Genomic DNA, 26,305 nt, shown 5'->3' with positions numbered 1-26,305 from the left:
GCCACGAGACCAGAGATCCATCACACAGGACTGCCTCGGGGTGTGCTTTGTTATGTGACTGCCATGGCTCAGACCCCTCCCCCAACCAAGATCTGGTTCCCCATCAGGCTGGGCACTGCACAGACCCCCCCAACAGAAATTAAGTTCCTGTCGTGCTACATGCTGCACAGACCACCTGACACTCAGGGGCCCTGTTGCACTGGACAGCACACAACACCTCCCCAGAGAGCAGGGTCCCCATCGTGCCAGGCATTGCACAGACCTCCCCACAGAGAGCGGGGTCCCCACCATGCCAGGCATAACACAGACACCCCACCACAGACAGCAGGGTCCCCATTGTTCCAGGCATTGCACAGACCACCCCCCAAAGAGTGAGGTCCCCATGGGGCCAGGCATTGCACAAACCCCACACACACAGAGAGCGGGGTCCCCATTGTGCCAGGCATTGCACAGACTCCCCACCACAGAGGGTGGGGTCCCCATTGTGCCAGGCATTGCACAGACCCCACACACACAGAGAGCAGGGTCCCCATGGTGCCAGGCATTGCACAGACCCCACACCACAGAGGGTGGGGTCCCCATTGTGCCAGGCATTGCACAGACCCCACACACACAGAGAGCAGGGTCCCCATGGTGCCAGGCATTGCACAGACTCCCCACCACAGAGGGTGGGGTCCCCATTGTGCCAGGCATTGCACAGACCCCCCACATGCAGAGAGCAGGGTCCCCATTGTGCCAGGCATTGCACAGACCCAAAACTGAGCTCAGGATCCCTGTCTTACCTGGCATTGCAAAGACCCAGCAACTGAGATCAGGGTCCCCTTGGGCCAGGCACTGCACAGGCCCCCACTCCCAACCAAGTTCATGGCTCTATGGGGCCAGTTGTGCACTGACACCTAGTGACAGACCATTCCTATTCCTGCCCCAAGGAGCTTACGAGCTGGAGGCTGGGAATCAAGACCTTAGGGTTCTATCCCAGCAGTGGGAGGGCTGGTGGTTAGAGCAGGGGGTTGGGAGTCAGGACTCGAGGACTCTAGTCCCAGTTGCATCTGGAGGACACATGCTGTTGAAGGCCTGGCAGAATGGCAGCTGCCCCCTCCAGCAAGGACTCAGTCCTGTTGGGAGCAGGGGGTGCTTTGGCAGCACAGCCCATCCTCTCTGCACTCCAGGCCTCCTCTCAGGCTCTGCCCCAGAGCCCTGCTTTTTAAGGCAGCTCCGTTGATCTCTGACACGTGCTGGCAGGAGCAGAGCACACTGCCCCTGCTGCTATTCATTGGTATGCCAAGACCCTGTCAGCATGGCCGACCTAGGCACCGCTCACAGCCCCTTCCGCAGAGGCAGCACAGCACTGCTAAAGCAGTAGGCGCTCTCCACCCACAGCTTGTGCTGCATTGAGTGCAAGGGGTGAGCGCCCCCGTGGAGCCCTGCAGCCCAGGCCCTCAGCACTGCCTGCGACAAAACACCTCTACTGAGCCCCTACTCTGTGCCTTGCAGCACCCCGCTTCTGCCTGCCAGCACCCCCTGCTGGCCTCCCAGCCCACTCCCTGCAGCACGGCATCTCCTAATGCAGCACAGACTGCAAGGGAGAGCACCCCCTACGGTCCCACTACTAGCCAGGCCCGTCGCTGGGGAATTGCAGCATGATGCCACTTGCCCTAAGTCCTTCGCCACCTCAGTCGCTATTTCAAGCGGCCAGTGGCCCACAGGAAAGCAGCTCAAGAGCCCTGGAGGACCTGACTGAGAGCACTTGCCCCAGGAGGACCTGATTGAGAGCACTCCAGGCGGAGAGCCCTTGGAGGCGTGAGTGTGCTGTGCAGGAGAGGCCTTGGGTGGGGAGGGAGCCTGTTGCATCTCCCATTAGCTCCAAAGGAAGCCAGATTGGGAGAGTTAAGGAACAGCTAGGGGGGGATGGGGAATCCCCCAGGGGCCTGCATCTGCTCTACCCCTTCTGTATCTTCACCCCATCTGCCCTTCCTGGCCACACCCTGTAAAGGGGAGCCCGGTACCGGCCCCCTAAAATCCTCTCTGGATTTGCCTTCAAGAAATGACTCTTGGGGCCAGGGACTCCTGGATGCCCCCTGCTTTTCAGAGCAGGCCTCTGCCTTTCTGAAGGACAGGAAGGGAGGGTGGTGGCCCATGGGGTAGCTGGGGATTAAATGCAGGGGGGACGATCAGATACAGATGGGTTGGCGTGAACCAGAACCGCTGGCTGCAGAAGAGGCAAGGATTAGACACAGCTGGGGGGGGATGGTGTTGTGAGAAATGATCAGTCACAGCTGGTGGTTTGCGCGGGGTGAGGGGGCAATTAGACACAGTGGGGTGGGGGGGTCAGACGGCTGGCTGTGCAGGGGGAGGGGCCATCAGACACAGCTGGCCATGAGCTGTGTGGGGAGGGGGGAAAATAGACCCAGCTGGCTGAGGGGGGATGATCAGACAGCTGACTACAACAGGGTGAGGATTAGACACATCTGGCTGCGGGTGGGGGGATTTGTCACAGCTGGCGGTGTACAGGGAGGATCAGTCACAGCTGGCTGCGGGTGGGGGTCACAGCTGGCTGTGTGCGGAGGGGGGATCAGACACAGCTGGCTGCGGGTAGGGGGTCACAGCTGGCTGTATGCAGGGGGGAGGGGCGATCAAACACAGCTGACTGCGTGGGGGAGAGGGGGAGAGGTGAGAAATGGATCCAGTGGCTGAGCTGGGATGATCAGACCGCTGACTGCAGGGTGAGGATTAGACACAGCTGGCTGCGGGGGAGGGGATTAGACCTAGCTGGCTGCAGGAGAGGGGCTGATCAGACATAGCTGGCTGCAGGAGGGGGGGAAGCATTAGACACAGCTGGCTCCATGTGAGAGGGGCTAGCTGTGTGATTGCAGGGGGGTATCACTCCCCTCCACACATACTCTGCACTGCTTCCACATTGCCATTCCTGCTGCTGTGCCAGGGCCTTGATTGATTCCCTGCCCCGGGGTCCCTGTCCAAGTCTTTGTTATGCTAATTCCGACACACTGAGCATGATCCTTGCAGCCAGCTCTGGAATACTGATTGCTATGGAGCAGCCCCTCCCTTCCTATACCACATGGCACCCTCGCTGGATGAGGAACAGGGAGATGGATAACTGGGAGCCAGACCGGGCCAGCCCAGTATCCGCCTGGCCCAGCTCAGAGCAATGGGTTAGCAGCCTAGTGTTCCCACCTCCCTTCCATCCCAGATCAGACCAATGGGCCCAGCTGGCCCGGCATAGATGAGATTGGGGCACCATTGCGTTGAGTGCTGCACAGACACAGACAGACTCTGTCCCAAAGACACAGGGTTGGAGAGGAAGTAGGGGCAGGGGGTGGGGGAAGAGGTCACTTCAAGTCAGTGGCAGAGGCAGAAATAGAACCTACGAATCCTGACTCCCAGCTCCCCCAACAATTAGGCCTCCTTCCCCTCCCAGAGCCAGGGCTAGAACTCCAGAGTCCCAAGCCAGTGTCTATCTACCCACAAGGCTCCCAGACCTGACTGCGGCTGTTCGCCAGCCAAGCTGTGTGTCTGACTCAGTGGGACCGCACAGCATGCACAGTCTCCCCCTTGCTTTGCACTGCACTGGGATGTGGGAGACGCAGGCCAAGGGGACCGACCTGGCATGGCAACCTGTGCTGGCCTAGCGATGCGGCATACCGGCAACCTGCACTACCAGAAGAGGTTTTTCCCGTAGGTGTAGGCACACTGCCTCCCCGAGCCATTCTTCCCACTGCCTAGCTGCATCTGCACCGGGGCTTAGGGCAGCATAGCCTGGGGGCCAGGATGGGGTTCACACCTCTGCACACTGTGACTGCGTGGACCTAAATTTGACATGATGCCCAGGCCTCAGAGAACTGACTTTGAAGCACGAGGTCCTACCATAGGTGGGGACCAAACGTGAGAGTGTGTGAGGAGCACCCAGGCCTGGCTGGCTCAGGGTGTAAGGAATGATCCATGAGCTCCTCCCCCTCCAGGGGGCACTAGCTCCAGGCTGGTCCCAGGCTAAGGGGCTGTGTGCTCTCCTCTCTCCCCAGAACACAGATGACCTGTTGGTGGCGTCAGCTGAGTGCCCAAGTGATGATGAGGACCTGGAGGAGTGTGAGCCCAGCACAGGTGGGTCCTTCTCTCTGTTGCCAGCATGCATGGGTGGGGGGGCTTCTATAGGGTGCACTGGACACACCCCCTGACACACTGTCCCTCCTACACACACCCTGGCAAAGACACACATCCCACACAAACCCTGGCACACTGTCCCCCCTATATCTCCTACACACATACACCCTACACACATCCTGACACACTGTTCTCCCTACCGACACACTCTAACCCCTACATGCACTCACTCCCTACACACACATTAACCTATATACACTGACACACACATTCCTTCACACACTCCTGCATGCATTGAGGCACACACACACTTAGGTGCACTCACACACATGCACCAAATGCGCACACACCCCCACACATCCCTGTGTATGCACACAGAAACACACATGCACAGGCACAAACCTCTGCACACACACTGACACACAAACTCCTGTTCATGAATGCAAAAACCTACACAATCTCTATGCTCATGTGTGCACACAGAAACCCTTTTGAACTTACACAAACACCTCTTGGTGACCTGACACATTGCTACGTGCACACACTCACACCAGGACACATCCCTGTAAACTCATAAAGCTACACACTTGTGTACACTCACACAGTGCTACACACACACAAGCACGCCCCTATGGATACCTGCACAGAGAGAGACAATTCTGTGAACTCACCCAGCACTACCCTCTCACCTCTGTGCATACACAAATAGAGAGAAACCTGTGAACTCACACAGCTGCACACTTGTGCACACACACCCCGACAAACACTGCCACCGACACACACCCTGATGCCCCCTTAAACTCCCCACCCCCAGTTCTATGCTGCATTACATTAACCCAGTGCCCCTCCCCACTGATCAGGTCCTCAGTATCACACCTGTATTTAGCTGGTACGATCCGCACACCCTTAGATACCTCATGGTCTGGCTGGCCCAACACATTCAGCCCCTGGCCTCCCTTACCGTCCTGTCTGCCTTTCTCCAGGCAGGCGGTGGGTGCAATGGCTCCCCCGCCCCTGCTCCAGGATTTACAGGACCTAAGAGTTACCTAGAGCCACCCTTCCCGAATCACACAAATCAAAGCCCAACTGGGGAAAGTGGGAATAGAACCCAGAAGTCCTTGCTCCCAGTCCCCAACCCCCCTGCTCTAACCATTAGACCGCACTTCCCTCATGGAGCCAGGAATAGAACCAGGAGTCCTGGCTTCCAACCCCCACTGCTCAAAGCACTGGATCCCACTCTCCTCCCACCACACAGATTCAGGCCCGCTTGTGAAGTATCCCTTTATTACCTCCTTTCCCATTGGTTGACTGAATGAAAGGGCCTTTAGTGGTTCAGGAAGCATTGCTGTAGTAGACTGTTGAGGAGCTGCAGCATCCCACCCTAGAGATGGTTGCATCTCAGCACCAGGTAGGGGATCCCCATATAAACTGCCCCCATTCCCTACACCAGAGCTGGCTGCATCTCCGCACTGGAGGAAAGATCCCTGTGTAAACAGCCAGCATTCCAAGGTGGCTGCATCTCCACACTGAGAACTAAACCAGGACTAGGGCAACCTAAGAGATGGACACTCCCTCCTTGAGCAGGGAGGTTATGCTGAAGGAAGAAGAGGTTTTACCTCTGGCTTGCTGGGAGCTGGCTTTGCTCCTTTGTGCCATGTTGTCATTTATGCTGCAATTGGGGAATCCCTTGGGGAGAAGTACCCTGCTGGGGGCGGGGAGGCTGTTGTCCAGGGCCTCTAAACCCCTCTCCACTCCTCACAAGAGGGGATGATGCAGGAGGAGGCAGAGGGAGGCAGTGATTAATGGGATCGCACATGACTTTGAGAGTTTTGATTGGCCCCAGCTCCTGTTGCCAGGCTGAGAGGATGGAAAGTGTCAGGTTCCCAACTGATCTCCAGAAATGCTCCCCTCCACCATGCCATTAGCCAGCGGAACTCACTGCCACATGATCTACCCAGAAGTGAGAGCTTAGCCACATTCCGACGACGGCTCAGGACTTTAGACAGATACCGGACTGTGCAGAGGTAGAATTCAGCATAATAACTAGAGGATATGGAAGGAACTGAACTCCTCCGGGTGGGACCAGCTGGGGGCAGGGGGACCCATCACTGCAGGGTTCTTTGAACCTGCTTCTGAAGCCACTGGTGCTGGCCACTGTCAAAGATGGGGTACTGGGTTAGCGGGCCTGTCGAGCTGATCCAGCATGGTGGGCAGGTGGGTTATTGGACTGATCTGGAGTGACAAGGGACATTGGGTGATATCAGGCAAGAGCAGCTCATTGGTCTGATCCAGGGGGGAGTGGGGAGGATACTGGGCTGGATGCACTCGTTGGTCTGATCCGGAGCGATGAGGGGGAGAGGAAGGATGGTTCAGTTGCTCAGGTGACTAGGGAGACCTGGCTTCAATTCCAGATCCAGGGCAAGAGTGCCCCCTATTGAGCCCCCAACCCCACTCCCTGCAGCACAGTGCCCCCTAGCACCACATTGGAGTCAGCACTGACTGCAAGGTGAGCTTCCCAGCCCCTTGGGTTTGTCCTGCCACTCTCCCTACCAGCGCAATGACCTAACTTAGCCAAAGGGAGCCGCTGTCTCGCACAGGTTTGTTCTTTTGCGCCAATCCCCTCTGTGGCCAAGTGCTAAGATCTGACAAGATCACAGCCAGGGTTGTTATGGCCAGAGGCATAGAATGAGAGTGTGGAATGTGTGTGTGTGTATGTGAGGGGGGAGTAGTGAGGAAAGAGCCATAAATCCAGGCAGAGAGTGAGTAGAGCAGAGAGCCACATCCATGGGAGACACTGCACTGGCTGCAGGCAGAACCCCGCCGTCCCTGCAGAAACACACCCAGCCACAGATTGATGTGGCTTTGTGTCCTCTCTGTATGGAATGGAAATCGCAGCATGGGCTGGTGGGGGTAGATCCCACTCTCTCATTGACCCCTCCCCCACCCGCCCAGCATCCACACTGTTGATTGCTCTTAAACCCCTCTCCACCGCACTCCCTGTTCCGCGTCACCAGGACCCTGGTGGGGCATGAAATTTATGCTGGGGGATTTATGAGCCTGGCAGTGCAGGGAGCGCCTGGTGCTGCACTGGGCCTGGTTCATTAGCTTCATTCTTTATTGTCTGGGGAGCGCCAGGACTCTTCGGTGCATGTTTATCTCCTGTGCCAGGGATGAGTCTGCCTCCCCCATTGTGTGTGAGATTTCCCAGAGCCAGGGCAGCAGCAGGGAGATCTGCCCCTGGCACCCACACACATGGGGCCAGCATACCTCCCCATGCCCTGGAGAAACCCTGCTCACGCCCCCATTCGGTCTCTCTGCCAGCCAGCGGGCCAGTTAGATGGCATTCCGAGCTGCACCAGGCAGGCATTACATGGGCGTTGGGTGGGAAATGTTGATTGCACATGTGCGTCTAGACCTCTGTGGCCAGAGGCTGTAAGGAGTTCAGCAGGGGATGCTTTCATGCTGGAGTCAGATCTGATCCCAGCCTGATGCTAGGGGGTGCGGTGCTGAAAGGAGCAGAGTAGGGACTCAGCAGGGGGCGCTCTGACCCCAGCATGACACTAGAGGGACTGTGTTTCAGGGAGCAGGGTGGGTGGTTCAGCAGGGGGCACTCACTGGAGTCAGTGAAGCTACTGACTTACCCCAGCTCAGGTTCTGGCCCATGGCCTAGTTTTCAGAAGCACGGCTCACCTTCAATCCCCACTACTGTCACAGGAGACTCAGGCCCCTGTAACAATATCCCGGTGCTGCTGATTTCCAATGCATCATTTCGCACAGCCGGAAGGGCATAAAACCCAGCTGCATGCCTCTATGCATTGGCAGTGCACGCCCACACAGCTGGAGCTGCAGAAGACACATCTGTACCCTTCAGTACTGCCGCTGTGCTCACGCATGGCTGTAACCGGGTCTTGTGTACATCACAGCAGCAGCGAGAGGCTCTGACCACTGGGGTCCCCCTTGTGCCAGGAGCGGGACAAACCCCCAGTGACACAGAGTCTCTGCATGAAGAGCTCACAGGCTGAATAGATGAAGGGAGGGAGGAGAAGCAGAGGCACCAAGGGGAAGGGACCAACACAAGGGCTATGGCAGAGGAGGGAACAAAACACAGGAGTCCTGCCGCCTAGCTGGTGCTCTAACCACTAGGCCCTGCTGCTGCTGCTGCTGCTCTAGCAGTCAAGTAACAAACACTCGGGGGATATCTGTGTGATAAAACTCATTTCCTTTCACTCTTTGCCCAGCTCCCTCTGTATTTCAGCTGTCAGTGCCCTCCCCCACCCCCAAATGCAAATAGTACCATACCCAGCTGTATAACTGGCTTGCAGTTACCTGCCTATGCAACAGGCTTTTGCAGATCTACATTGCTTGGTGTCTACCTGCTCGGGTGACCAGACGTCCCAATTTTATAGGGACAGTCCCGATTTTGGGGTCTTTTTATTATATAGGCTCCTATTACCCACCACTCCTTGTCCCGATTTTTCACACTTGCTGCCTGGTCACCCTACTACCTGCAAGCCACTGATATGCTGCACACCCCTCTTTGGGACTAGCGCCCCTCTGGGTTCCCCCTCTAGTCTTGCCTCCAGGTTCACACACTTCTGTAATTTGGCTAGCACACATCTGTGCTGTTAGGGCACCAAGCTTAGTGTGCGTGTGCACACGCCGTGCTCACACTGCTCACAAGTGTGAGTCCGTGCATACATGCATCCCTGTAGGAGGGCCCCGTTTTCAGCAGGACCTGCAGGGGGTGCTCACTCCCTCAGGTTGTGTGACTGGAGGCATGAGATGGACAGACCTCCCAAGGAACTTCAGGAGCAGAGCCCCAAATAGTGCAAATCAACCTCTTCTTAATTATGCAGCAGTGCCTAGAGATTACAGCTGAGATCAGGCCAGGTCCCCATCAGGCCAGGTGCTGCACAGGCTCAAAGGGAGAGACAATCCCTGCCCCCAGGAGCTCAGTCTAACTAGACAAGGGTAGGAGGGGAAACAAGAGGCATCAAGAAAGGAAGGGACGTGCCCCAGATCAGTGGCAGAGCTGGGAATAGGATGGAACCCAGGAGTCCCAGCCCCCGCTCTAACCCACTAGACCCCATTTTCCTCCCAGAGCTGGGTTAGAACCAGGCAGGAGTCCTCTTTCCCAGTCCAACGTTAGACCACAGCACGGGGAAGATCTAGCCCTAATTTCAGGGTGGACATTCAGGCTGCTACTGCTCTGCTCCCCAATAAAACAAGGGACTAATTAGCTGCCCCCCCACCCCCCATATGGTGGCCCTCCCTTGTGAGCTGAGTAATTGCTGGTGCATCCTTTCTTCTCCTCCCGTACCGACGGCGCCAGGGTTATGTTATTTCGCTCTTCTTCTCCGTGATCAAAGGCAGCGCGGCTCCTTTGTGCAGCGCTTGCCAAATGTTTCCAAATGCATCACAATAAAAACCAGAGGAGGGGAAGAGACAGGAGAAAATGAAAGGCCCAACGGGGGGGCTCCGCAAGCAGATAGGGGCTGCTCATTAAAAACATACACACCTTCTTGCAGACTTTTAATTAATATTGGGAAGGCAGTTGGGGGGCAGCAGCGGGAGAAGGAGCTGGCTGGGGGCCGCAAGGGGACTGAGTGTTGTTCAGCTGTGGTCCCTGGCCCCCTGTAGCTTTGGGGTGTGCGCTCCCCTCCCCTTCCTTGCCCCCAAGGTCTTGACCCAGAGTTCTGAGTGGTTAGAGCAGAGGGGTTGGATCAGACCAATTTGCCCATCCGCCCAGGAATCCCTACCCACTTCTGGGGGGAGAGCAACTAATCGGGACTGCCGCAGGAGTTAGGCTGAGCTCTTCTCCCCCCACCCTCAGCAGAGGAGTTATGGGGGGGCAGAGAGAGTCTAGCAGCTTGGTCAGCTCTGCTCCCTCTTCCTTTTCTTTCTTCCCCCCCTCTCTCTTCCCCCCTCCTCTCCTGAAGACAATGGACTGCCCTGCTCCCCCTTCCCTCCTTCTCTCCCCTAGACAATGGGCTGGCCCACTCCCTCTTTCCTCTCATCTTCTGCAGACAATGGGCTGGTCTGCCTCTTTGGCCCCCCTCCTCTCCTGCAAACAATGGACTGACCTGCCCCTGCTCGTTCCCCCCTCCTCTCCTGGAAACAATGGACTGACCTGCCCTTGCTCGTTCCCCCTTCCTCTCCTGCAAACAATGGGCTGGCCTGCCGCCGCCTCCTCCTTCTCCCACTCCCCGTCCCCTGCAAACAATGGCCTGGCCTGGCCTGGCCTGACCTGCCCCCCTCCCCCTCCCCCTCCCCCGGTTTGGGTGAGAGCAGGTGAAGAGCCTCTGAGCCTGGAACTGCAGGAGAATACAGGTGCAATGGGGACAGAGCAGAGGAAAGCTGGGACTCCACATCAGCAAATGCAATGTTGGGGTACAGGGAGAAGCCAGGAGCTGCAGCCCATGTGCTTCTGCAGCAGGGGCCAGTGTTGTCATGCAGTGACTGCCCCAAGGTGGGGTGGGGCTCTGGAATCAAAAGAGAGACCATCAAACTGGAGAGAACCTTGAAAAACTCTCCTGGTGTTCTGGGCCCAACTGATTTCTTCTGAACCCCCTGGTGAGGCTTGTAGGGAGCTGCTGGATTATGCTGTGAGGGAAAGGGTTGGCTGCTGCCCTCAGCCCCCAACTGTGCAGCCCCAACTACTGGGCGAGGCTTTGCCATATCAGCCTGGAATTCTTTGCACGCAGCCACCAGCACAAAATGGCCCATCCCCAGCCAAGGCAGCTCAGCACATGGACTGGTACCCCTGGGGCTGGGTGATAAGAGTATCCCCTGTCTCCCTGCCACCCTGGGCCAGACCGTGGCCCCAGCAAGCCCAGTATCCTCCCCGCCCCCCGCCGAGGCTCAGATTCATGGGCCCAGCCAGACCAGTATCCCCACCACCACTCCAGCTCTGACTTTTGGGCCCAGCCAGCCCAGAATACTATTACAATCTATCATACCAATTGAGCAAGGCTTGTAATAAAGAGTCTGGCCAGATCTTTCCAGCCCAGTTACGGAGCTAAGGTTGATCCCCAAAGTGTGTGGGCCTAGGGAGCAGTGTGGTGTTTTCCATTTCTGATCTGTCTGGGAGGGGGAGGGGGATTCTCTGTCAACCACAGGAGACTTTGGCATTGACATGTGCAAATGTAAGCAGCAGCTTTTCCTTCCCTATTATTTACTGCTGCCTTTCAAGCCATAATGCAGCCCTGATTCTGTTTTCTTCAGCTGACAAAGAATGCAGCTTTTAATGATAATATTGAGCTAATGTATGTGACTCTGAGCTAGATGAGCTATAGGGATCCTTCACCCAGTGTGGAGATGCAGCTGCCTCTGGGGTGGAGTAATGGGGGCCTGTTTATACTGGGATCCTTCACCTATTGCTGAGATGGAGCTGACTATCCCTATGGCTAATGTTCACAACTGCTTGAAGCACAGCACCCCCTAGTGCCACACTGGGGTTAGTACTGACCTTGGGGAGAGAGCACCCCCTACTGAGTCCCCACCCCACTCCCAGCAGCACAGTGCCCCTTACAGCTCAATTGCAACCTCTTCTAAGTGCACAGCAGCACTCAACCAGTGCAGAATAGGCCAGGAGTGTGTGCAGAAGCAGGGAGAGTTGTTATACAGCAGAATAGTCTCGTGCCATTGGGTAAATCTATGAGATGGCCCAGCTTGGCAGAAATCACAGGGCAATGAAAACAATTCAAGATCTGGAAGCAGAGGAGGCTGACAAGATCAGGGTGTTTAGGTCAGCAAGGAGATGAAGGAGAGGGGGATATGCTAGAGGGGCCTAAAGGATGTACAGAATCTAGACAGGCAAGTGGGATCTGCTATTCACCTTCACTCGCCATTGAGGAAGCCCCCCATGAAATTCCAAGCAACACATGTCAAGTGACTCCATTTGTACACAACATCATTAGCCTGCGGAACTCCCTGACACATGATACTTATGGACCCCACTCCCTGCCTCTGGAGCTGTTCTTTCCATTAGTGTATTTTCCACCAGCCAAAATTGGCTCCTACAGTCTATTCTCCCCACCACCAGTGGCCAGGATTGTCCTCTACAGTTTATTCCCCTCCAAGTTTTATTCTTTGCTCCTGTTCATCCCATAGCCCCTAATTTCCCTCCAAGCCATTCTCCCTCCACCCAGTGTCTTTTGCACCTGTTGGATACCTGGAGTCAGATCTCATGCCACCCTGCAGCTTGACTAAGTCAGTCATGGTGATCTCTCGTGAGCTTCTTTCATTAACTCAGTCACCAACATCCTCTCTTGAGACCCTGTGTCAGGTAACAGCTCTGAGTCCCAGGCTTGGCTGAGGGCTCTAACTAAGCAGTGACTTGCTTTCACTGCCCCCGCTGCAGGAGGGGGTACTGAAAACACACAGATCAGTTAAATACCTACCGCAGCCTTCTAAAGGAGAGTCACTCTCATATTCCACACCACCCGGCGCATGAGACTTGGGAGCTCAAAGCATGCACGTCGTTAATTCCACCCCATGTACTCCATGCACAGTGGTCATGTTATCTCTGCTATTGCAAACGAAGGAGCAGCTAAGTGAAGTGACTCACTGGTAAAGCAACAGAGAAACAGGCCACAGCCCTCAGGACTCCTGATACCTACCTACCCCTGATCTAACCACTACCCTCCCAAGCCAGGGCTAGACCCCAGGAATCCTGGCTCCTAGCCTCCCTGCTCTAGCCACCTGACTCAATTTCCCATCCAGATCCAGGAAAAGAACTCAGGAGTCCTGACTCCCAGAGCACTAAGCCACTTGCTTCAAGCTGTTGTGTAACTCGTTTCCCTTCCATGTTCAGTTCACCCCTGCCCCAGAAGCGGAGCAGAGTATTTGGTCTGTAAACCATGGAGGGTCATGGCTCTGGTGGGTGGATTCTCATGCAAACTCCCCTGTCCTATCACACAGGTGGTGTGAGCACATATGCAGGTTTATGAGCTCACTGCCTAAGTTCCCTCGAAGCAGCCACGTTCTTCTTCGAGTGATTGCTCATATCCATTCCAGTTAGGTGTGTGCGCCGCGCGTGCACATTCGTCGGAAAACTTTTACCCTAGCAACTCAGTGGGCTGGCAGGTCGCCCCCTAGAGTGGCGCCATCATGGCGCTTGATATATACCCCTGCCGGCCCACCCGCTCCTCAGTTCCTTCTTACCGCCCGTGTCGGTCGTTGGAACAGTGGAGCGCGGCTTAGCTGACCTCCACTTCCCTAGCTACTCGTAGTTCTCGTATATAGTTATGCCGTTATAATCCTTTTATATATATATTTGTATAGTTATACGTTTTTTCTTTGCTAACATAGTTAGTTTAGTAATTGTTAGCGGGGTTCAGGAAGTAGCCCCTTCCATGAACCCGGTGCCGGAGCCCATGCACGGCTCACCGGGTTTTAAAATGGGCTCGGCCTGCCAGAAGCCGATGCCGAAGGGAGATCCACACGACTCCTGTTTGAAGTGCCTCAGGGAATCACACTTGACAGCTAAGTGCCCCATTTGCAAGGCTTTTAAGCCGAGAACAAAAAGGAGCGGGACTTTCACTTACCCCTCCACCTTTGGCGCCGAGCGATGATCAAGCGGCTGGCAGAAGCGCCTCCTCGGCACTGGACCCCGCCGGTACTGCCAAGGCCTTTCGGCACCGGCCGTCACTGGCACCGAAGTCGACTCGGCACCGCTCCCTTCCTCCGAGGTCGAGAGAGCCTACGATTCCTTCTGGTGCCTGACGGCTCCCTGGCACGCGCTGTGGTTGAGCCCCCTGCTCCTGCTGCTTCCGTGCCACCTGCATCGCAGCCAGAGAGCTCGTCTAAGTCGGATTGCCCGGCACCGACACCTGCAGAGGCACCGATGACATCGGCACCGTCGATTCCAGTCCCCCAGGGCCATTGAATCCGGTGCCTGACAGCTCCCCGGCACGCGCCGTGGTAGAGCTTACTGCTCCTGCTGCTTCCGTGCCAACTGCACCGCAGCCAGAGAGCTCGTCTAAGTCGGATCGCCCGGCACCGACACCTGCTGAGGCACCGATGACGTCGGCACCGTCGATCCCGGTCCCACAAGGGCCGTAGAATCCGGTGCCTGACGGCTCCCCGGCACGCGCCGTGGTTGAGCTACTGCTCCTGCTGCTTCCGTGCCAACGGCACCGCAGCCAGAGAGCTCGTCACAGTCGGATCGCCCGGCACCTACACCTGCTGCGGCACCGACGACGTCGGCACCGTCTATCCCGGTCCCACAAGGGCCGTAGAATCCGGTGCCTGACGGCTCCCCGGCACGCGCCGTGGTTGAGCTACTGCTCCTGCTGCTTCCGTGCCAACGGCACCGCAGCCAGAGAACTCGTCTAAGTCGGATTGCCCGGCACCGACACCTCTGAGGCACCGACAACGTCGGCACCGTCGATTCCAGTCCCACAAGGGCCGTAGAATCCGGTGCCTGACGGCTCCCCGGCGCGCGCCGTGGTTGAGCTTATTGCTCCTGCTGCTTCAGTGCCGACGGCACCGCAGCCAGACAGCTCATCTAACTCGGATCACCCGGCACCGACACCTACCGAAGCTCTGACGACCTCGGTACCGTCGATCCCGGTCCCACGAGGGCCGTCGAATCCGGTGCCTGACAGCTCCCCAGTATGCACTGTGGTTGAGCCTGCTGTTCCCTCCACGCCGGAGACATTACCAACGGCGAGGGATCTTATTGCCATGACAGAGTCGATGCTGCCTGACCCCGGCACCGCCGGTGCGGGTAATACAGTCTCTTCATGTGACCGTCCTCTGTCAGCACAGCAGAGCGGCACCGTTCATGATCACGGTCCCGCAGACACTCCAGATCCTGTCGGCACGCCCGACAGCACTTGCAGTCCCGGTGCTGTTTTCCTCATCGGTACTGGTCGCACTCGCTGCACCGGTCGGTATCCCGTTCGCCGACCCGCTATCGGCACCGTTCCGACTCCCGGCACCGCGACAGGTACCTTGACTTCTGTAGCCTCTCCCCGAGCCTCGAGATCTCGGTCGACCTCCAGGCACCATTCTGGTTGCGGGTCTGGATCTCGTTCCAGGTACCGGTATGCCTCCCGGTGCCGGTTCCCGGTGCCGAGTTGGGCAAGGTCCGATAGAGTCAGAGACTCTGCCTGTGCCTTCTTTTAGTACCTCCATGGCCATCCGGACACGCATCCGTGTCATCCCACATGCGCAGATCTTATGCTCAGGACCACGATTCTGATATGATGGCCAGCGGGCGCCAGCCCCGAAACCGAAAGAGGCTTGGCGAATGAACCTGTTTGGCCGCCAGGTGTACTCTGCAGAGGCCCTGCAGCTCTGGGTAGCAAAGCAACAAGCCTTGCTTAGCTGCGATAATTATAGCACCTGGGTGAAGGTAGTTTAGTTTATGGAGTTTCTCCCTCAAAACTCCCGCCAAGAGTTCGCTGCCGTCTTGGAGGACGGGGGAAAAAAGGTACCCAGAGCGTCCCTCCAGGCCTCGTTGGACGCAGCAGACTCTGCAGCCAGGACTCTGGCCTTTGGTGTCGCCATGAGGTGCATCTCATGGCTTCAGGTTTCAAACCTCCGGCCGGAGCTGCAGTATGCCATTCAGGATTTACCCTTTGTTGGTAAAGGCCTTTCGCGGCAAAGACAGCCCCAGGCTGCCAAGCCTGATGGACAATAGGGTCCTAATGCGCTCTCTCAGCATGCATATGCCAGCGACCAAACGCAGGCCTTTCTGTCGCCAGCTGCCATACTCTGTGCCTAGCCAGAGACAGGACTTTGGCAAACGGCGAGGCCAAGGTGGTCGCAGACGAACGTCAGGACCCCTAAAGAGCCAAGGTCAAGGTCCCTTGCAATTACCACTGGGACCAAAGACGAACCTTCCAAGGTGCGCCTGAGGGCAGTGTACCAGTCACAGGCCGGGATCCCAATCCCGCTTTCTCCTGGCGTGGCCCCAGTTAATTTCAGATCGCTGGATCCTGAGCACGGTGGAGCATAGGTACCACCTCTAATTTGTTCCAGCCCTGTCCCCCTTCAGGGACCCCTCTCACGAGCAATTCCTCGTACAAGAGGTGCAGACGCCGATGGACGAAAGGGGCAAGGGGTTTTACTCCCGTTATGCCCTAGTCCCCCACTCGAACGCAGGTCTCAGACCTTCCTAGTCCTGCACGGACTCAACCGGTTTAGGATAAGGTTGAAGTTCCGCACGGTATCCCTGGGAACCATTATTCCATCCTTGCCTCCTGGGGGCTACTATGCCGCCCTGGATATGAAGGACGCGTACTTTGGCAACACCATCTTCCCTCCGCACAGGAGATACCTCCGCTTTCTAGCCAACTGTCAGTACTTCTGGTTTACGGCCATAGTCGCCGCCTACCTTCGCTGATGTCGGATATGCGTTTTTCCATATCTGGACGATTCGCTTATCCGAGGAGACTCTGAGACACAAACCACTCAGCGCGTGGGCATCGTCACGGTCTTATTCACAGGTCAAGGCCTGATGATTACTATAGAGCAATCCACTCTGGTTCCCACGCAGAGGTTGGACTTCCTAGGGGCTATCCTGGTCTCCTACCTAGCCGGAGCCTGCTTATCACAACTGCGGTTTTAGGCGATGGCAACAATCATCTGAGGTCTGCAGGCTTTCCCAACGACCTCGGCTCGTACTTGTCTCAGTCTCCTGGGTCCATGGTTGCCCGCAAGTTTGTAACCAAACACTCCAAGCTCCACCTCCATCCTCTCCAAGTCCGGCTCACCTCGGCGTACCACCCGGACAGGGAGCCAATGGTCATGGTAGTCACCGTTCCCTCGAGCACCTTAGGCTCCCTAGAGTGGTGGCTAACTCCCTCCCTGGTGTGGGCAGGGATGCGGTTTCATCCGCCCCAGGCCTCACTGCCCCTGACGACGGACGCGTCATCTCTCTGCTCAAGTGCTCATGGTCACCTCCGAGCTTAAGGCCTTTGGTCTTCTCGGGAGCTGGCATTCCACATCAATGCCCCCAAAATGAGAGTAGTCCGCCTGGCGTGCCAGGGGTTCCAGCGGCAGCTGCGAGGCCGTTGTATCTCAGTGTTTACAGCCAACACAGCGGCCATGTGTTTCATAAATATCCAGGGAGGGACATGGTCCTCCCCCCCTTTTGTCAGGAGGCCATCCATTTCCGGGACTTTTGCATGGCCCACTCGATGGAGCTGGTGACATCCTTTCTCCCAGGCGTTCGGAATGTCTTGGCGCTTTGACTCAGCAGGTCTTTCCTGTCTTACGAGTGATCACTCTGCCCCATGTGAGGCGTTCTGCTTTCCAGAAGCGGAGATGTTTCCTCACATAGACCTGTTCGCTCACCGCGAGAGCAGAAAATGACAGATGTTCTGCTCCTTCCAAGGTTTCTCCTCGGGATCAATCTTGGACGCATTCCTGATGCCGTGGAAAGGCCAACTCCATTATGCCTTCCCACTGTTCCCACTGGTTCATTAGGTCCTGCTCAAACTCCGCAGGGGCAGAGCGCGCATCATCATGATCACTCCAGAGTGGTCCAGGCAGCACTGATATACCACGTTGCTCGGCCTGTCAATAACAGACCCAATTACCCTGCCACCCCACCCAGACCTCATCACTCAGGGCAACGACAGGCTTCGTCACTCGGACCTGCAGCCTCTTCGCCTCACGGTGTGGCTGCTGCGTAACTGAGCCGGGGTGACAGGAAGCCTTCCACCTGGTCAACGTACCGGGCCAGGTGGAAGCGTTTCTTCTACAGCTGCAATACGCTCGATCTTGCTCCTGCTGAGGTCTCGATCCCCTCTATTTGGCCTGCCTCTGGCCTTCAGCGGCAGGACCTGGCGGTATCATCGCTGAGGATACACTCAGCAGCCATCTCTACCTTCCAGCCAGGCTAAGGTGGACGTTCCGTGTTCTCACGCTCTATGGGTTCGAGATCCCTCAAGGGCTTGGAGAGCTTGCACCCTCGGGTGCGCCGCCCAGCCCCAACCTGGGACCTCAACCTAGTTTTAACCAGACTTATGTCTCACCCAGTCGAGCCGTTCACGACTGGCCCTCTGCTATACCTGTCTTGGACGACAACTTTCCTCATAGCTGTTACATCGGCCAGACGGGTCTCCGAGCTCAGAGCTCTTACGGTGGTTCCGCCGTACACTAGGTTTCACAAAGACAAGGTGCAGTTATGACCGCACCCAGCTTTCCTCCCTAAGGTGGTTTCGGCCTTTCATGTTACCCACAGCTCAACGCAATGGGCACAACCATTGCACTCCTTGGACATCTGTGGAGTGCTCACATTTATATTGCGCTGCCAGAACCATTTCGTAAGGTGCCCCAGCTCTGTCACGGTAGCAGACCAAAGGGAAGGCTTGCTTGTTTTCCTCTCAGAGGATCTCATCTTGGGTGATGGCGGACTTCCGCACTTGTTATGATTTGGCTCATATTTCCCCAAGCCAGATCATCGTACAGTCTACCAGGGCTCAGGCTTCATCTGCCGCCTTGCTGGCTCGTGTTCCTACCCACGAGATCTGTCGCGCAGCTCCATTGGTCCTCGGTCCATACCTTTGCTTCGCAGTATGCCCTGGTTCAACAGTCAAAGAGATGCTGTAGCCTCTGGCTCAGCAGTTTTCATTCTGCCACATTTCACTCCGACCCCACCGCCTACGTAAGGCTTGGGATTCACCTAACTGGAATGGATATGAGCAATCACTCGAAGAAGAAAAGACGGTTACTCACCTTTGTAACTGTTGTTCTTCGAGATGTGTTGCTCATATCCATTCCACACCCGCCCTCCTTCCCCACTGTCGGAGTAGCCGGCAAGAAGGAACTGAGGAGCGGGTGGGCCGGCAGGGGTATATATCAAGCGCCATGATGGCGCCACTCTAGGGGGCGACCTGCCGGCCCACTGAGTTGCTAGGGTAAAAGTTTTCCGACGAATGTGCACGCGCGGCACACACACCTAACTGGAATGGATATGAGCAACACATCTCGAAGAACAACAGTTACAAAGGTGAGTAACCGTCTTTTAGCGCAGGTGCTCAGGCTGCGGTGGGAAGAGATGCCTCTCCCCCAGCCCAGCCCAGCCCCAGACCTGCCGTGGTGGGGAGAGGCACCCCACCCCCGCCCCAGCCCAGCCTGGACTTGCTGCGGCCTGAGGGAGGCCCCCAGCCCCAGACCTGCTGTGGCTGTGGGGAGGTGCCCTTTCCCTGGCCTGGACCTGTGATGGCCCGCGAGAGGCGCCCCTCCCCCAACCCAACCCCGGCCTGTACCTGCCCTGGCCCGCGAGAGGCACCTCTCTCCCCCAGCCCAGGTGCTGCTGTTGTAGCCCCAAGGCAGCCTGCATCCCAAACCCCTCATCCCTGGCCCCACCCCAGAGCCCGGCCCCCCCAACCCTCTGCTCCAGTCATGAGCCCCTCATCCCCAGTCCCACCCCAGAGCCTGCACCCTCCGCTGGAGTCCTCAGCCCCCCACATCCCAACCCTCGGCCCCAGCCCTGAGCCCCCACCCACACTCCAAAACCCTCGGTCCCTCCCTGTCACATGAACTTTGTTATGTGCACCAACATGGAGATGATGTGTCACACATCACCTCCATATTGGTGCACATAATAAAATTCAATCTGCACATGAGTGAGAAAAATTAGAGGGAATACTGCCCATTGCATAGGTACTAATAGTCCCACCCCTTGGGACAGCCTGCCCCTGGAGTCTATCTTGGCAGGCAGCCCCAATCACTGTACAGACACAGCACTGCTACTACAGGCTGGGCTGTAATGAAGTGGTGGGGAAGAGGGTGCTACTGCCCTCCCCTCGGAGGAATCAGAGTCACAGCTCTGTATGACAGAGCCCCACACAGTTAACAGTGAGTCTCGTTTAGCTCCAGTCCGTGGGCAGTTTAGGGGTAGCAAGGCTGGGAGTTCTAATCCTGCTACTGCCAGGAAGATTGGTGTAGCTAGGGAGCCCATGGCTTTGGTACTGTCCATTGAGAATCTGGTGAGGAAACTGAAAACCGGCTGATGGGAATGGCACATACTGGGAATAGTCTGCCAAACTCCTGAAGGCCTCATCCTCAGCCAGTGCAGTGGGGTGTAACTGCATAGGAGTCAGGCCTGCTGGGTTTTATCCCCAGCTCTGGCAGTCAGGATTCCTGGGTTCTATTCCTGTTGACATCAGTGATGCTAGGCATCTGCTTTCTTTCCAGTTCTAATAGGGACAGAGCCCACAGATCTGTCAAAACAGCTACTGAAAATATAGTTATGTATGTTTTTGAAACGTGTATTTTCCCAACACACACCCGCCAAATTTACAGCCAGTGCAAAGGACCAAAATAATGTGTGCAGTGTCCTTGTCATTTCAACTTACAACTTTGGTTGTAAAAACCAAAAGTGGGGGGACGGAGAGGTGGGAGGTGGGAATGGAAACTGCAGACAAACGGACAGAGTTGAAAAGTGTGTCTGGGTAGGGGGAGGGAAAGATTTTAAAATATGCAGAAGAAAGAAAGAAAGAAAAATGAATCTAGATAGAGAAATTAATCTAGAAAGAAAGAATGGAAGAAAGAAAGAAAATGCATCTAGATGGAAAGACCATAGATTAATGAATCTAGAAAGAAAATTAATACAGAAAAAGGTAGATAAATTAATACAGAAAGAAACAGAAATGAATCTATATAGGTGGAAAGAAGGAAATGGATGTAGAAAGAAAAAAATAATCTAGATAGTATGAAAGTAAAGAAAATATGTCTAGAGAGGAAAAACTGTAGATGAATCTAGAAGGAAAGATAAATTAATCCAGCTAGACTGAAAAAAGAATATAGATAGACACAGGAATTAATGTAGAAATAGTATAGATAGAAATGAATCTAGATAAAAAGAAAGAAGACAGATAAAAGAATACAGACAGAGAGAAGGAAAGAAAATGTATCTAAACAGAAAGACTATAGATATTAATCTAGAAAAAGAGGAACAAATCTAGTTAGAAAGAAAAATCAAAGAATATAGACACAAATGAATCTAGAAGAAAGAGTATAGATAGAAAGAGAAATGATTCCAGATGGAAAGAGAGAAAGAAAGAAACAGAGAAATTACTCTAGAGAGACAACTGAAAAGGCTAGTGGTAGAGAAAAGAGATGTTTAAAAAAAAAGAAAAAAAGTTGTTTTTTCTCCAAAAAAACATTCTTACCTAGTTTTCTTTTTTGTAATTTTTTTTCTTCATGCTAAAATCACATGGCCAATTTGTTGATGTAAGTTGATTGAATTCTGTGGTTTGCTCTCTTATTTTTAAAACAAAAAGAAAAGGGAAAAAATGAAATGAAAGAGAAAAGGAGGGGAATAAAAAGAAATGTGAAAAGCAGTTTGCAACTAGGTTTTTTCTTTTCTTATTACTTAATTCTGCTGTTTGAAAATCTGTTTAATTTTTTTGCATTAAATGACTAATTTCTTTTTTTTAATTCTTTTTCTTTAAATTTATGATTTCTCTAGATTTTGTTGTAAAAAGCTACAGTTTAAAGTGAAAAACAGTCGTAAAGATTCGTTTAAAAAGCAGCCAGAGATTGGGGAACGAGTCTAGTTTTAAATTCAGTTGATCAGTTTGATTCAGTTTCTTGTGTCCAAATGTGGCAGTTTTTCCTCCGGTTCGTATTAACCCATCTCTCCTTTTCTGTTTCTCTTCCCCCTTTATTTCTCTCTGTTCTAGGAGGTGAATTAGTATTGCCCATAATTACCGAAGATTCCTTAGACACCCCACCAATTGCCACTCGGTCTCCATTCATACCCCCGCCACCTACCTTTGGCCCCTTCCTAACTGTAATAGAGACCACCAGAGACACCCTAGCCCCTTCCACCAATCAAAAACCCCCGTGCTTAGCCGACCAAGAGGACAGCGATTGCGAAGAGGGCATTGAGGCCTCCGGTTACGCCTCGGGCGAGGTATTCGACTCCAGCCTGCCCCCTACTGATGACGAAGATTTTTACACCACATTCCCCTTGGTCACAGATAGGACCCTGCTGGCCAGGCCAGATGGAGCGTCTAAAAAGTCCCAAGGCTTCAGGCCCAACATTAGGACAGGAGTGCCGGCTTCATCCTCAATCCCTGAGCTCTTGATCTCCACTGCCTCTCCCGATCTGGTCCGTAACATCCCCGCCGGCAAAATGAACAATCGCGAGGCCCCCAAACCCCACCCAGACCAGTATCCCCCTCTGCCCACCTCTTTTGAACTCGACAACCGTAACAGGCATAAGTACCCCGGTATAATGTCTTCCCCCAATTTCCACAATCTACCCACAGCTAACCCCACCGGCTCAGGGGAGAGGGGTCCCCCGGGAGCCGTCGAGGTGATCCGCGAATCTAGCAGCACCACGGGGATGGTGGTCGGCATTGTGGCGGCGGCCGCCCTGTGCATCCTCATCCTCCTCTATGCCATGTACAAGTACCGAAACCGGGACGAAGGCTCTTACCAGGTGGATCAGAGCCGGAACTACATCAGCAATTCGGCACAGAGCAACGGCACGGTGGTGAAGGAGAAACCCACCTCTGCCACCAAAACCCCCAGCAAGAGCAAGAAAAACAAGGACAAGGAGTATTATGTGTGAGTCTCCGCCCCCCCCGGCCCCGCCTCCTTCCTGTCCCTCTGGTGGCGAGCGTGAGAGAGAGACGATCGCAGGGTGAGACCGGCTCAAATCATGCCAACCTTTGGATACAAGAGACCAACGAAACCTCCCAGCCTTCCTTTCTCCTCCCTCTGCATCACAGAGGCAACCAGTGGATCCTGCCCCCCACCTCCACCCCACACTGGTTTCAATTTGTTCATTTCCCTCTTATTTAATTTTTCTGTTCATCCTCGTAAATTAATAACAACCACCCCAAAATCAAAATCATGCTCGCTTCCCACACCCTGCTCCAGATTCCTTCAGATATTGGGGGTTTGCTTAATTTGTTTTCCTTTTAACAAAGGAAGTGGGGGAAAGAACAGGGCGGGGGCGATCAATTCACACATGCCATGGTTAGAGGTTGGCATGGGAAATAAGCAACCACTCAGAAACAGAACAGAAAACGATGATCTGGGGGTGGGGTAGACAGATTCATGAAGGCTTCAGGGCTCCCTAGATAAACCTGAGCCAGGATATATATAGGTGACAGCTCATTCCCCCCCTCTGTTATCCCAGGAGGTTAGATGCTTCCTCATCCGGATGAAACTTTGGGGTACATCTCCCCACCCCTTTTAGACCCCTCTCCCATGCCCTGTTTGGAAACAGACTAATCCAATTGGGATACAAAAGATTTGATTTTTCTCTCATAACTATCGACAAAATTCCGACGCGGAGCAGGATACAGCTGGATCCAGAAAACTTGGCTGGGCAAAGATTTTGGGGACGAAAAATTGGTCTCTCTCGGAATTATTAATAAAAGGGAGGGGGTGCCTTTAATTATAACTGATTTTTTTCTCTCTCTCTTTGTTAATGTGTCAGAGTCTTGGAAATGTGTGGAGTAAACCGAACCGAAACAAACAAAATCACGAACTCTCGGGAAAATAAAAATGAATCCATTAATACCGATGGTGGTAAATAAAGCAGTTATCATGGATCTTGTCCAACTATGGAACTGATCGGCCAGTCGGCTCTCTGCTCTATAGTAACAAAAGGGGATGCTATTCTCAAAAGGGTTAGAGTTGGGCTGGTGTTGGTTTTTGCGAAAGCAACAGTGACAGGAGCTGAGACTGGTTTGGGGGTACCTGCTCGGGATGTGTGGGGGTGGGAGAGATGGGAAAATATATACGATGTTTCTGTTTTGTTTTCAGGGGATTGATGGCATAATTCCTTTTCCCCCATGCCGCCTCCACTCCCATCTCCTTTTCTCCATGCCAAGGTGCTATTGTGATCATCCTTTAAGTGTCTTCTCAGAGCATGTCCTTAAATTGTGTTGTTCTTTCAAGGTATCCAGGACAGGGGGGTAAGCAGCTGTTGATGGGAATTTGCAAATGAAGGAGGGGTGGAGGTGTTGGACTATTTCCTTCACCCTCACCTTCGCCCCTCACTGGGGGATTGGAAAGGCTTTTCAAATGACTATATATAAAGAGAGCTCTATATATATATAAAATATATATATATATAAATATATATATTATATAACGTATATGTGTCGACAGTTTAACACAGAAGAATCAAAAAGGGTTTGGAAGGACGTTTGAAAAGCAGCTAGAGACAAAAAATCTCTCCCTGCCAAGGCGTGTGGCGTGTTACAGGTAGGATCCCTTGATGATCTCTGGGCACGGTTACTGGAGACCAACTCCCATCTTTAATCTCAATTCTGCAAGACTCCAGCCCATCCTTCCATGCAAACTGGCCAACAGGGTCAGCCCCTGCTTCTAGACAGGTCAGTGCCACAGGTCTTTGCTCTGTCAGGGGCTTTCCAGCTGGTTCCGATGCAGCAACGCACTTCAGCACCTGCCTAGTTCAAAGCATAGGGTCATCCAGTCAAAGACAGGAGAGAAAGAGTCACAGATTGGAAGAGAGACATGGCAGAATTTTGCCCAGAGGTTCCTGCACCCAGCCCATGACTTGCGTCCCAATTAAACCGTGTCTGTTGGACGATAGAAAGCCCTCAAGGATGCAAAATCCTCCACATCCCTTGGGGAACAGCTCTAAAATTTCATTCTTAATCTCCCTCATTAAAAACGTGCATCTTACTGGCGCCAGCTCCCAGCCATCAGATCTCACTGTCCATCTGCTAGATCTAGCAGTAAACCCCTTTTCTCTGGGGCAGTATCATCAGTGAGGCTAAGGGAGCTGTGCTGGATTGGAGTTGGAGAAGTCCAGCCCTACCAGGATCAAGCCCATCGCTGGGAAGGGTGTAGGGAGGCGAGGAATTTGGATCAGAATTCTTTCTTTTAGAGTGATAGGATACAGGTAAAATAGGCAATTCAATTTCTCAAGCCTGGCAAAGTTATTGCAAACTCCCCTCACCTTCAATGCTAAAATGCCAAGGGGGGCTAGCAGCAAGCTGGAGAGAGCGTGATAGATCTGCCATTGTAAACTGAACTGAAACCATTTCATATTAATTTTCAGGCTTTGAGGTGGGTTTTTTTTAAATAAAAGACATCACATTTTACAAAGTTTCCAGGGTATTTAGGCTCCTAAACTTGGAAAATGAAATTTAGGCTCCTAAACCTCTGAGATGCTTTGGCGAATGTTAGCCAAGGTGAAATTTGGTGGGCATCTCTCAGCATCTTAGACTATTGCAAGAGGTCAAGTTCTGTATTTTTCTCTTACCAAAAATCCCAACATTTTTTTTAAAGACACAGATAATTATTGGAATTTCGTTCATTCCAAACTTCGCCACTGAATGGAACTGTCTGCAGGGTGAAGGAGGGGGATTTCTGTCCGTTTCTCTAGGAGTGTAATGAACATTATCAACTGTAAATTAATTTGTACATTATTAATATTTTATTTTTGTTTGGGGGAGGGGCTCGGGCGGAGAAATGAAGGTTGCAAACTCTATTTTAAAAAATGACACTCTGATAAATATCCTCTTTTTAAAATATCAAGAGAGAGATTGGTTTATTTTACCAATAGCATTCCCAATCTTTTTCCTTTACAGCATTCCAGGTGGGGAGGAAATAAATTTTTAATTCATTCTTTTTGTATCGGTTTTGGTTTAGTTTTTTTAATGAACAGAAACCCCTTCCTGATTGTTTTGGGGGAAATACTTTGTGGTTCTGCATACTTACCCTGTAAACTTCCTGTACTCTTCAATGTTACTGTAAAGTGTTACCAATTATGATGAAGTCAAAAAAAAACTTTCAACCCATGTACATTACCGCAAAGGGGAATACAGTTGATTCTATACTTCGTACAACTCTGGAGTTCTAGTCATTTTGTGTGGGCAAGCCAGCCCGAGAGACGGTTAAGGGATTGACCGAGGGCCTGTTTCTCCATTGCTTTGTACCTTGTCTATTATGGGTTATATTGCAGGGCTAGTAGCATTCAGCAAAGAGTGGGGCCCTGTCAGGCTGGATTTGGGGCCAAGATCAGGGCTCCTGTCACACAAGTGCCACACTGACCCCAATCAAGATCAGGGCCTTTGTCATGCCAGGCATGCACAACTCACACACCCTCCCACACTGTTGAGCGAGATCAGGGACCCACTTGGCCAGGTGCTGCCCAGATGCCCCAACCATGAGCAGCCATTTTCCTATTGGGCTGGGTGCTGCACAAACCCCCAGACCGCAATCAGGGCCC

General features: G+C 53.6%; 1 protein-coding gene across 26 annotated transcripts in view; it reads left to right on the top strand.

Moving 5' to 3' along the window:
* The window catches only part of NRXN2 (neurexin 2), a 340,672-nt gene extending 314,750 nt beyond the window's left edge, over window positions 1-25,922 (top strand). For 13 of the 26 annotated variants that reach the window (XM_050958842.1, XM_050958853.1, XM_050958848.1 and 10 more), the window contains 3 exons: window positions 4,038-4,116; window positions 21,765-22,656; window positions 23,537-25,922. In XM_050958842.1, coding sequence (XP_050814799.1) covers window positions 4,038-4,116; window positions 21,765-22,656; window positions 23,537-23,636 — 1,071 coding nt within the window. In that variant the 3' untranslated portion in view covers window positions 23,637-25,922. Of the gene's footprint in view, window positions 1-4,037; window positions 4,117-21,764; window positions 23,189-23,536 lie in introns of those variants that run through there. The other 13 variants (XM_050958867.1, XM_050958866.1, XM_050958859.1 and 10 more) reach the window with 3 other exon arrangements.
* The last annotated feature ends 383 nt before the right edge of the window (window positions 25,923-26,305 follow it).

Source organism: Gopherus flavomarginatus, chromosome 6, assembly GCF_025201925.1.
Source record: "Gopherus flavomarginatus isolate rGopFla2 chromosome 6, rGopFla2.mat.asm, whole genome shotgun sequence".
Taxonomy (NCBI): Eukaryota; Metazoa; Chordata; order Testudines; family Testudinidae; genus Gopherus; species Gopherus flavomarginatus.
This window is presented reverse-complemented; position numbering and strand designations above follow the sequence as displayed.